The sequence below is a fragment of the Oreochromis aureus genome, linkage group 14 (assembly GCF_013358895.1).
Source record: "Oreochromis aureus strain Israel breed Guangdong linkage group 14, ZZ_aureus, whole genome shotgun sequence".
NCBI lineage: Eukaryota > Metazoa > Chordata > Actinopteri > Cichliformes > Cichlidae > Oreochromis > Oreochromis aureus.
In genome coordinates, this window is record NC_052955.1 from 41,767,044 (window position 1) to 41,779,828 (window position 12,785).

Sequence of the window (12,785 nt, forward strand, 5' to 3'; positions counted from 1 at the left end):
ATAGTGTCTAAAAATCCAAGTCAAGCCTGCTGAACTCTCTGTAGTCACCACCTGCGGCAAGGGAGCTGTCACTTATTACAATCATAATCCTCTAATATTGAAAAAGTAATGAACAAGACATTACTGACAAAGTAGTCCTGCTTTGAATTACTTTCAACTTTTGATTTACTAATGTACAATTGTTTTCTTTCAAAATTTAGCAAAAGTGTGAATGACTGCTGAAAACATGTATCAGCAAATGTTTTAGACGTAACTCGTTTCCTAAACTCATCTGGAAAACTTCACTCCAGCTGTTACTACAGGGTAGAAAGAGGGCAGACAGCAAAGATGAGCAAGCTGCAGAAATCCTGATGAAAATGTAGAGACAGAAAGAACTCTTCAACAAAACAGAGGTTTGTTAATATGTCACGCATTTATTCACTGTTGATTAACAACACAATGTCTGATTTTGGTGTGAAGGTGATATAGGTCAGGATATTGTTCGACTCAGTCTGGTTGGGTGAGGGTTAAACTCCACACAAAAAGAAGGAATTTTTACCCTCAGTAAATATGAAGCAACTATTTTGAGTCAAATGAAACTGAAAAATATCACATCAAATTTTTTAATTCAAATCCTTCATCTTTAAGGCTAAACTGTTACAATTTTATTAATCTGAACATACTACATAGTACGTGGAAAATTTACATGTGGTTAAAGTTTAGTTTAGTACAAGTAGAATGTGGTCAAACTGACTTCCCCCCGCACCATTGTACTCTACTGGGAAAATCTCACCTACGCCACTTATGTAACACACACACACACACACACTGCTTATTCCTGGTGATAAAGAAGAGGAGGCACTTGTGAAATGAGCATTTGGACTACAATAAAAGTGTGTTTCTATGCCTGTGAGAGCTGTGGCAACAGAATGTAAGGACAGAATGAGATTAGCTACAGGTGCCTCCATCACTGCCAGGGAGCACGTCTGCTTGCACAGGTTGTGCTCTCAGCCTGACTATTAAGACATAACCACTAATACATGACAATTAACACCTGACTATTAGGTATGTCAGTGAAGAAGAAAGGAATGAGAGTGGGAACTCGAAAACACAAAAGCTGAGGCATCTGCCCCCTAATGTACAGACCTATACACATTGCACTGTCTGTATTTGATTTTTGCACGTGTAGCTTTGAGAGATTAAAGACTTCAGCACTTTGACATTTCCTCCTTCTCCTCATTCTCCTTCTCCTACCGAGACTTGCCGTTGGTCACGTCAGCAGACGTGCTTTGGTGCATTGTTGGCGTGCTCTTCTGGTGGTCTCACAGCTTGGAGATAGGTGGTCTCATTCTGGCTGCTGCTCAAGCTGCTGTTCCTGAAGGTGGCCATAGGGGGAGCTACCTTCACACCTTTCAGAGTCATTGAGCCATCTATGGCTTTACGGAGCTAGATGAAGAAAGAAGGCAGGAATTGTTCAATTCCAGGTGAGTAACATCCCAATAAAGTTGTTTGAGCCATGCAAACACAAACATAACTCAAGGCTTTAAGCTTATTATTTTGGATTGCAGTACATTCAGTTCCATTTCAGTTTAATTTATATAGTGCCAGATCACCACCATAGTCTTATAGCATTAAAGAGAGAAAGAAGGAAGTGGTGACAGTGGAGAGAAAGAAACGTAGTAGTAGGAGCCAAGTCACCTGCATGAAATGCTTTTTAAGGCTCAGATTATTTTCTCAAGCCTGAAGATTTTTTTTATGTACAGCACATAAAAATTCATATCTAATAAAAGCAATGACGTATACATTTTATATGCAAATTAATCTATTATCCCCACATTAAAGGAACATGTGTAATGTGTCGTTCTGTCTGATAAGAAGAAGTAGAAGGCTTTTTTTCAGCTAATACGGTATAATTTCTTTATTAAAAAGGGTGTACCTCAATTTTTTGGTCTTTCAGAGCTTTTCCTTTAATTGGCTTCTTTTAAATATTGGATGTTTTGGCTGTTGTGAGTAAAAGTGCTGCAGATCCTGTCAATGTGCTCTGAGAGTTTAGCTGTCTGTGGACCAGAGATGTGACAGTGTGTCTGTGTGAGAGACGGGCAGACTGGGAGAGGATGGGTTTATCTGCCCTGACTGGGTTTGTGTTTTTTCTTGCTGTTGGACAGAGGTGGGACGTAACAAAGTACAAATACTTTGTTACTATACTTAAGTACAATTTTTTAGGTATCTGTACTTTACCAGAGGAGTTATTTTTCTGACTACTTTTTACTTTTACTCCCTACATTTTTAAACGCATATCTGTTCTTCTTACATTTTCAAAACAGGCTCATTACTTTTGCTGTAACAGAGGAGAGTTATTATTTCACGTCACTGCAAGCCTCCAAACACCAAACTGGTTTGAGTCTAAACAGAAACAGATGAAAGGCTTTCTGTTCATTTATTAATCACCAGGAAATGTCATAGAGAAGTCAGGGCTTAAAGTGGGACGGTGGTGAGTTCTTGGTTTGTTTTTTGTTTTTTTTCTTTTCAACATCGGAACGACTGCAGGTCCATAATTTGCGGTTGTGATACTTTGGCATCTAGCTAGCCCTACAGAGGAGGAGAGAGCATAAACCTTTTTTTAAATTGTGAGGTAATTGTGACATTTCTATCAGCTCTACAAACATCAGCAAACACACAAACTGTGTCCAGTTTGTCTCACAGTGTGTTGTAGCTAAAGTCCAGCTGCTGGATTTCACAGGGAGAGAAAAGACAGAGCGCTAGCTTCATTCAGAGATGGAGAAAGATAAGAAAGACAGGCAGACTAACTGTGTTATTTAAAGACTGCATGGAAACCCTCTGCAGGTCAGTGCAGGATAAACAGGCGTGTTTGTTGCACTGTGATGGATTTAAAGTAAAGAACAGTGTGTGACTGCTGCACAGTGGCTGTGTTTCATGGTCACAGTTAGCTCACAGTGTAGCAGAGATGCATTCACTGAACTCCACCTTCACACCAACTTTATCCAGTCTAATGTAAAGGCAGCATAAACAGTTTACTGTCAGTGCAGAGGATGGAAATCATCCAGGACCACTCAGGAAACATCTGGTTGAATCCAGGTGTGTCAGCAGGTCATCTGATCACAGCCTGTACACTAAGAAAATCTACTGGAAATTAATGTGAGTTTGATTCTTTTCCCCACACTGAACCATTAGAACCAGTTCAGTTTCCCCCAACTGCTGAATCCACTTTAACCTCTGACTGTGACCCTGTTTACAGGCAAAGTCCCCAACTATAATGTAGGCATCAGAAAATAGAGCTGCTTTTTATTTACTTCTTTTTCTTCTGATTCAAGCTGAGAATAATTAGAATTTAATAAAGTTTTAATTAACATCTACTGATATTATTTTAATATTATGCTAATATGGCTCAAGGTTCAGTTAGCTTTGCACAAAAACAGAAACATCCTCCAAAGAGCTACTTTTTATTTTCTTTGAGTGCTTTTCAGAGCCTGTACGTTTTTACTTTTACTTGAGTAAAGAAGTTGATTCTGTACTTCAACTTTTACTGGAGTATTTTTTAATAGTAGTATTCGTACTTGTACTTAAGTACAGAATATTTGTATTTTTGCCAACTCAGCTGGTGGAGCGCAGCTGACAAAGTGATCAAACCCATACATCCCAAAGGTCCTGTAAAGAGAGACTATTACTTCTTTGATGGAAACCACCCCGATGAGGCGTCCGATCCTGGTGACATAGGCGTGGTCGAGGCCCAGCAGAGAGAAGATGGTGTAGGTCTGTAGGAAAACAGCAAAGTTCTGTTAGTAAAAACTGTCTTCTTACTTAAAGTCCAGTTTGGAAAATGCACCATTGATCTTAATTATCCAAACTTCACCAATATCTAATCACATTTGATTCATTCAACCTGTCACATTTTCAGCTAAATGGGATTTTTTTCACTGTGGGAAATTTGTGAGAGGGAACTGACATGCTTAACAAAGCCGTGTACACCTCCTGTGGACAGAAGAGTCTCTATTAACTTGACTTGATGGCTTTAAGAAATGTTTGAAGCGAATTAAAACACATTTGTTTAATCTGCACACGCAACCTGCACGTAGGATTTCATTGGATGTATTATGTGTGTATGGAAATAATATAGGCTATTATTTTGGTAAGTCTAGTGAGGCAGTAATATGGGCTGCTGTTAGCATACATACAACTGTGGTCAGTAGTTTACAACACTCATCATGAGCATGAATATCAAGGTGGCTTTTAATGATTTCTTTGAACTGTTGAATGATTGCACAGCATCTTTAAAAAGCAGGAACTGGGTGCACAAGTTCAGATCTGTTTCGGATTTTCTCCACACATGTTCAAAAGTATACACACTGGCTCAACTGTATGAACACACTTACTTAAATCTTTAAATAAGTGCTGCTGAAAGTTAGATGATGTCTTTCAACTTTGAAAGGCCGAATCTGTTGACTTCTCAGTAGTGGTCACGTTTGTCTATAACCATCTATAGAGCAAGAGAGCAAGTCTCTCTTGGACTCTTGGTGGTGCTGTCACTTGGTGTTCGCTTGCTTTGTGGTAGAGTATCACTTCCTGTTCCTGCTCAAACACAGTGGTGTTTCTGAGTAGCTTATCTGCTTAGCAATTTAATTAAAATCTTTTAGATACATTCCTTTTTCATTGTATAATCTTCACGTGCTTCATCTGAAGCACCCTTTCTGTGTACTCACTACCTAATTTATAGCCAAAGTATTCACTCACTGTCTCTGTACTGTTTCGCTAGCTTAGCTTAGCTCGTAGCCGACTCGTTAGCACCATGACTACTTCACCTGTCCCTCCTGCACTTTCCTGCTCATTGTGTCAGATGTTTAGTTACTCCTCGGCCTCCTTTAGCAGTAATGATACCTGTAACAAATGTAGCATATTTGCAGCTCTGGAGGCCAGGATTACTGAATTGGAGACTCGGCTTCGCACCCTCCATTCACCCGTAGCTAGCCAGGCCCCTGTAGCTGGTGCAGCCGAAGATAGCGTAGGCCCCGCTAGCTGTTCCCCGGCAGACCCCAAGCAGCTGGGGAAAGAGGGCGGCTGGGTGACGGTGAGGAGGAAGCATAGTCTTAAACAGAAGCCCCAGGTACACCACCAACCTGTTCATGTGTTCTAACTGTTTTTCCCCACTCGGCGACACACCCGCCGGGGGTCAAACTCTGGTAATTGGTGATTCTGTTCTCAGACATGTGAAGCTAGAGACACCGGCAACCATAGTCAATTGTCTTCCAGGGGCCAGAGCAGGCGACATTGAGGGAAACTTAAAACTGCTGGCTAAGGCTAAACGTAAATACAGTAAGATCATAATTCACGTCGGCAGTAATGACACCCAGTTACGCCAATCGGAGGTCACTAAAATCAATATTGAATCGGTGTGCAACTTTGCCAAAACAATGTCGGACTCTGTAGTTTTCTCTGGTCCCCTCCCCAATCAGACCAGGAGTGACATGTTTAGCCGCATGTTTTCCTTAAATTGCTGGCTGTCTGAGTGGTGTCCCAGAAACGATGTGGGCTAGATAATTGGCAAACCTTCTGGAGGAAACCTGGTCTTGTTAGGAGAGACGGCATCCATCCCACTTTGGATGGAGCAGCTCTCATTTCTAGAAATATGGACCAATTTATTAACCCCCCAAAATATGACTATCCAGAGTTGGGACCAGGAAGCAGAGTTGCAGTGTTACACGCCTCTTTGCAGCTTCTCTCCTCCTGCTACCCTCCCAAAAACCCATCTCCATTGAGACTGTGTCAGCTCCCAAACAGACAAAAAACAAACCAAAAACCAGCAATAAACAACTTAAACATAAAAAATCACAAAGAAAGAACAATACAGTATCCACATCTGAACCAAAGAGTAAAACAGTGAAATGTGGATTATTAAATATTAGGTCTCTCTCCTCCAAGTCTCTGTTAGTACATGACTTAATAATTGATCAACAAATCGATTTACTCTGCCTTACAGAAACCTGGTTGCAGCCGGATGATTATGTTAGTTTAAATGAATCAACACCCCCGAGTCATTCTAACTACCAGAAACCTTGAAGCACAGGCCGAGGGGGCGGTGTGGCAGCAATTTTTCACACCAGCCTATTAATCAATGAAAGACCCAGACAGACTTTTAATTCATTCGAAAGCCTGATGCTTAGCCTCGTCCAACCCAGCTGTAAAACTCAGAAACCAGTCTTACTTGTTATCATATATCGTCCACCTGGGCCTTACACAGAGTTTCTGTCTGATTTCTCAGACTTTTTATCTGATTTAGTGCTCAGCTCAGATAAAATAATTATTGTGGGTGATTTTAATATCCATGTAGATGCTAAAAATGACAGCCTCAACATCGCATTTAATCTGTTATTAGACTCAATTGGCTTCTCTCAAAATTTAAAAGAACCCACCCACCACTTTAATCACACTCTAGATCTTGTTTTAACATATGGCATAGAAACTGAACATTTAACAGTGTTTCCTGAAAACCCTCTGCTGTCTGATCATTTCCTGATAACATTTACATTTACAATAATTGATTACACAGCAGTGGAGAGTAGACTTTATCACAGTAGGTGTCTTTCTGAAAGTGCTGTAACTCAGTTTAAGAATATAATCCACCCACTGTTATCATCTTCAATGCCCTGTACCAACATAGAGCAGAGCAGCTATCTGAACGCTACTCCAACAGAGGTCGATTATCTTGTTAATAATTTTACCTCCTCACTACGCATGCGACTCTGGATACTGTAGCTCCTGTGAAAACTAAGGCCTCAAATCAGAAGTACCTGACTCCGTGGTATAATTCTCAAACACGTAGCCTAAAGCAGATAACTCGTAAGCTGGAGAGGAAATGGTTGACCAAGATGGCGGCGCGTGAACAACGCGAGGCTCAGTGTCTCTCCAGAATCTGCTATTTAGCAGTTTTTTATCTACTTTTAACCGGATTATTCATCCAGAATTGCTGTGCGTTGCTGACCTACAGCAGACAAGAGATTCTGGACATCTGGACTCATAACTCCAACAGTTTTATCGCCGATCTCCGACTCATCCCAGAGATCTCCAGAACACCGGAGGCTGCCCACTCTCCCCGGCCGGGCGGAAGTGCACGCAGACGGCGCCGAGAACGTAAACAAAGGCGAGGTATGCGCGGAGGGCTACGGGCTAAGCTAAAGCTAACACCACATCGGCTGCCTTTACCCAGTATTTTCCTCGCAAATGTCCGTTCTCTGCCAAACAAAATGGATGAGATACGGCTCTCCATCACTAACAACAGACGGATTATGGACTCAAATGTCATGTTTTTCACCGAAACATGGTTGAACAACAGCTGCCGGACAATGCTATCGAGTTAGCAGGACGCCACACACACCGAGCCGACAGGCTAGCAGATGACTCCGCAAGACCAGAGGTGGAGGTTTGTGCATTTATATTAACAATGCTTGGTGCATGAACTCCACTACTACTGAGAGTCACTGCTCACCTAATGCGGAGTTTTTAATGGTCAAATGCAGACCTTACTATCTCCCCAGAGAGCTCACTTCGATCATACTCACTGCAGTATATATCCCCCCCGACGCTAATGCTAGGTTGGCCATGAAAGAACTTTCTGCAGCCATTAACAAACACCAGAATAAACACCCCGAGGCTGCTTTTATTGTTGCTGGCGACTTCAACCACACCAACTTAAAGACAGTCCTCCCAGATTCCACCAACATGTCTCCTGCCACACCAGAGGAGACAAGACTTTAGACCATGTTTATTCCAACTTGGCTGGAGCCTACAAAGCAACACCCTCCCCCACATTGGACAATCGGACCATCTCTCCTGTTCCTCACACCTAGGTATTCACCACTCATCCAACGTGTGAAACCTGCTGTGAGGACAATTAAAGTGTGGCCAGAGGGGACAGACGCAGTGCTCCAGGACAGATTTAAAAACACAGACTGGAATATGTTCACCCACACAGACCTGGACCAGTACGCCTCATCTGTACTGGATTACATCTCCGAAACCACAGACAGTGTCACCACCCAGAAACGGATCACCATGTACCCCAACCAGAAGCCTTGGATGAACCGGGATGTTCGTCTCCTCCTGAAGGCCCGCAACACCGCCTTTAGGTCAGGAGATGCACACGCCTACAGTACAGCCAGGGCTAATCTAAAGAAGGGCATCAAAAAAGCCAAACACCATTACAAAAAGAAGGTAGAAGAACACTTCTCCAACTCCAACCCCGGACGCATGTGGCAAGGACTCCAGACCATCACAGACTACAGGACCACCAAACCCTCCCCACATCCTCTGATGCCTCCTTCCTCAACGAGCTCAACAACTTTTATGCTCGTTTTGAGCGAGGGAACCCCGCAACCACAACCATAACAGACATGACGCCAGACCACCAACCTCTGACTCTCTCCCCACCGATGTAGGAGCGGTGCTGAGCAGGATCAATGTCCACAAGGCTGCAGGTCCTGATGGTATCCCCGGCGTGTTCTCAGAGCGTGTTCTGGGAGCTTGCAGGAGTGCTCACAGACATATTCAACCTGTCCTTGGCCCACGCTGTGGTACCGGCCTGCTTCAAATCCACCTCCATCGTCCCGATACCCAAAAACTCCAACCCATCTAGCCTCAATGACTACCGCCCAGTAGCCCTCACCCCCATCATCACTAAGTGCTTAGAGCAGCTAGTCTTAGCACACTTCAAATCCTGTCTCCCCCACCCTGGACCCCCACCAATTTGCATACCGCCAGAACAGGAGCACAGAGGATGCAGTCTCCATCGCACTGCACTCTGTCCTCTCACACCTGGACAACAACAACACCTACACCAGAATGCTGTTTATAGACTTCAGTTCAGCATTCAACACAATCCACCCCTCACAACTCATCAGGAAACTGACAGACCTGGGCATCAGTTCCCTCATCTGCAAATGGTTACTGGACTTCCTGACCAACCGCCCCAACATGTCCGACTGGATAACCGCTGCTCATCAACAATCACAATGAACACCGTGTACCACAGGGCTGTGTGATGAGCCCTTTCCTCTACTCCCTCTTCACCCACGACTGCAGACCTGCTGATGGTTCCAACACCATCATTAAGTTTGCAGATGACACCATGGTGATTGGCCTCATCAGTGACAACGATGAGGCCACCTACAGGGAGAAGGTGGATCGTCTGGCTGCGTGGTGCGACACAAACAACCTGCTGCTTAACACCAAGAAGACTAAGGAGCTCATCGTGGACTACAGAAGGAATGCTGACCCACATCCACCCATCCACATTAAGGGGATGGCTGTGGAGCGTGTGAGCAGCTTCAAGTTCCTGGGAGTCCACATCTCCGAGGATCTCATCTGGACGACCAACTGCTCCAAGCTGGTCAAGAAGGCTCACCAGCGCCTCTTCTTCTTGAGGACTCTGAGGAAGAACCACCTGTCCTCAGACATCCTGGTGAACTTCTATCGCTGCACCATCGAGAGCATCCTGACCAACTGTATAACAGTCTGGTACAGGAACTGCTCTGCCTCGGACCAGAAGGCGTTGCAGAGGGTCGTGAAAACTGCCCAGCGCATCGCCGGAGCACCACTTCCTGCCATAAAGGACATCTACAGGAAGCGGTGTCTGAAAAGGGCTGGGAAAATCATCAAAGACCCCAGTCACCCATCACATAGACTCTTCACCCTCCTGCCCTCTGCGAGGCTACAGGAGCCTCCGGACTAAGACCACCAGGTACCGGAACAGCTTCTTCCCCACAGCTGTCAGACTCCTGAACTCTGCCTCCTGACATCTGACCCACGTTAAACTCATGGACTGAACATACACACACCCACAACCACTAGCCTCCTGACATCTGACCCACGTTAAACTCATGGACTGAACATACACACACCCACAACCACTAGCACTTTACCACTACTGTATAGTTCTGTGTAGATAATCATTCTGTACATACGATAATTTTTAATCCCACAACTGTTTATAACTTACATAGTTCACATTCTGTATAACTGTATATCTCAGATTTCTGTATAGTTTTTATTTCATATTTATATCCTGTTCATAGCCTGTACATAGCTTGTACTCACTACAGCCTGTACATACTTATAGTTATAGACTATTCATAACATACTTCACACTGTGTACATTATAACATACCATAATAGACCCATTTCTGTAATATACTTACACATCTCTATTATTGCTAATTTATATTGTAATCTATCTATATCACGACTAAAGCACTTTCTGGATGGATGCAAACTGCATTTTGTTGCCCTGTACCTGTGACATGTGCAATGACAATAAAGTTGAATTCTATTCTATTCTAAATGGCGTGTCACAAATTTAGAGGATCATCATTTAGCCTGGAGAAATAGTTTGCTGATTTATAAGAAAGCCCTCCGCAAAGCCAGAACATCTTACTATTCGTCACTGATTGAAGAAAATAAGAACAACCCCAGGTTTCTCTTCAGCACTGTAGCCAGGCTGACAAAAAGTCAGAGCTCTACTGAGCCAACCATCCCTTTAACGTTAACTAGTAATGACTTCATGAACTTCTTCACAAATAACATTTTAATCATTAGAGAAAAAATTACCAATAATCATCCCACAGATGTAATATCATCTACAGCTACTTTTAGTACCATCGATGTTAAGTTAGACTCTTTTTCTCCAATTGATCTTTCTGAGTTAACTTCAATAATTAATTCCTCCAAACCATCAACGTGTCTTTTAGACCCCATTCCTACAAAACTGCTCAAAGAAGTCCTGCCATTAATTAATTCTTCAATCTTAAATATGATCAACCTATCTCTAATAATCGGCTATGTACCACAGGCCTCCAAGGTGGCTGTAGTTAAACCTTTACTTAAAAAGCATCTCTAGACCCAGCTGTCTTAGCTAATTATAGGCCAATCTCCAACCTTCCTTTCATATCAAACATCCTTGAAAGAGTAGTTGTCAAACAGCTAACAGATCATCTGCAGAGGAATGGCTTATTTGAAGAGTTTCAGTCAGGTTTCAGAGCTCATCACAGCACAGAAACAGCTTTAGTGAAGGTTACAAATGATCTTCTTATGGCCTCTGACAGTGGACTCTTCTCTGTGCTTGTCCTGCTAGACCTCAGTGCTGCGTTCGATACTGTTGACCATAATATCCTATTAGAGCGATTAGAACGTGCTGTAGGTATTACAGGTACTGCACTGCAGTGGTTTGTATCATATCTATCTAATAGACTCCAATTTGTACATGTAAATGGAGAGTCCTCTTCACCCACTAAGGTCAATTATGGAGTTCCACAGGGTTCAGTGCTAGGACCAATTCTATTTACATTATACATGCTTCCCTTAGGCAGCATCATTAGAAGTCATAGCATAAATTTTCACTGCTATGCAGATGACACGCAGCTCTATCTATCCATGAAGCCAGGTAACACACACCAATTAGTTAAACTGCAGGAATGCCTTAAAGACATAAAGACCTGGATGGCCGCTAACTTTCTGCTTCTTAATTCAGATCAAACTGAGGTTATTGTACTCGGCCCTGAAAATCTTAGAAATATGGTATCTAAGCAGATTCTTACTCTGGATGGCATTACCTTGGCCTCCAGTAACACTGTGAGGAACCTTGGAGTCATTTTTGACCAGGACATGTCCTTCAATGCACATATTAAACAAATATGTAAGACTGCTTTCTTCCATTTGTGCAACATCTCTAAAATTAGAAATATCCTGTCTCAGAGTGACGCTGAAAAACTAGTTCATGCATTTATTACTTCCAGGCTGGACTACTGTAATTCTTTATTATCAGGATGTCCTAACAACTCGCTGAAAAGTCTTCAGCTAATCCAAAAATGCTGCAGCAAGAGTCCTGACAGGGACTAGAAAGAGAGAGCATATTTCTCCTGTTTTGGCTTCCCTTCATTGGCTTCCTGTTAAATCCAGAATTGAATTCAAAATCCTGCTCCTCACATACAAGGTCTTAAATAATCATGCTCCATCTTATCTTAATGACCTTGTAGTACCATATCACCCTATTAGAGCACTTCGCTCTCACACTGCAGGCTTACTTGCTGTTCCTAGAGTATTTAAAAGTAGAATGGGAGGGAGAGCCTTCAGTTTTCCGGCCCCTCTTCTGTGGAACCAGCTTCCAGTTTGGATTCAGGAGACAGACACTATCTCTACTTTCAAGATTAGGCTTCAAACTTTCCTTTTTGCTAAAGCATATAGTTAGGGCTGGACCAGGTGACCCTGAATCCTCCCTTAGTTATGCTGCAATAGACGTAGGCTGCCGGGGATTCCCATGATGCACTGGGTGTTTCTTTTCCAGTCACCTTTCTCACTCACTATGTGTTAATAGACCTCTCTGCATTGAATCATATCTGTTATTAATCTCTGTCTCTCTTCCACAGCATGTCTTTATCCTGTTTTCCTTCTCTCACCCCAACCGGTCGCAGCAGATGGCCCCGCCCCTCCCTGAGCCTGGTTCTGCCGGAGGTTTCTTCCTGTTAAAAGGGAGTTTTTCCTTCCCACTGTCGCCAAAGTGCTTGCTCATAGGGGGTCATATGATTGTTGGGTTTTTCTCTGTATGTATTATTGTGCGATCTCCTGTACAATATAAAGCGCCTTGAGGTGACTTCTGTTGTGATTTGGCGCTATATAAATAAAATTGAATTGAATTGAATTGAACCGAGGGCTGTTAGCAGACAGTTAAAGTGGCAGCTCGATGAGGAACATTAGCACAAATCTGTGAAGGCACTAATATTGGTGAATGACACATGCTGGTTTTG

General features: G+C 43.0%; 1 protein-coding gene across 1 annotated transcript in view; it reads right to left on the bottom strand.

The window, feature by feature from the left end:
• Positions 1–389: 389 nt before the first annotated feature.
• LOC116321224 (chloride channel protein 2-like) overlaps positions 390–12,785 on the bottom strand; it is a 61,112-nt gene continuing 48,716 nt past the window's right edge. The window contains exons 22-23 of the mRNA XM_039598162.1: positions 3,666–3,752; positions 390–1,425 (exon numbers count right to left, since the gene is read on the bottom strand). Of these exons, the coding sequence (XP_039454096.1) occupies positions 1,255–1,425; positions 3,666–3,752 (258 nt within the window). The 3' untranslated portion in view covers positions 390–1,254. The remainder of the gene's footprint in view (positions 1,426–3,665; positions 3,753–12,785) is intronic.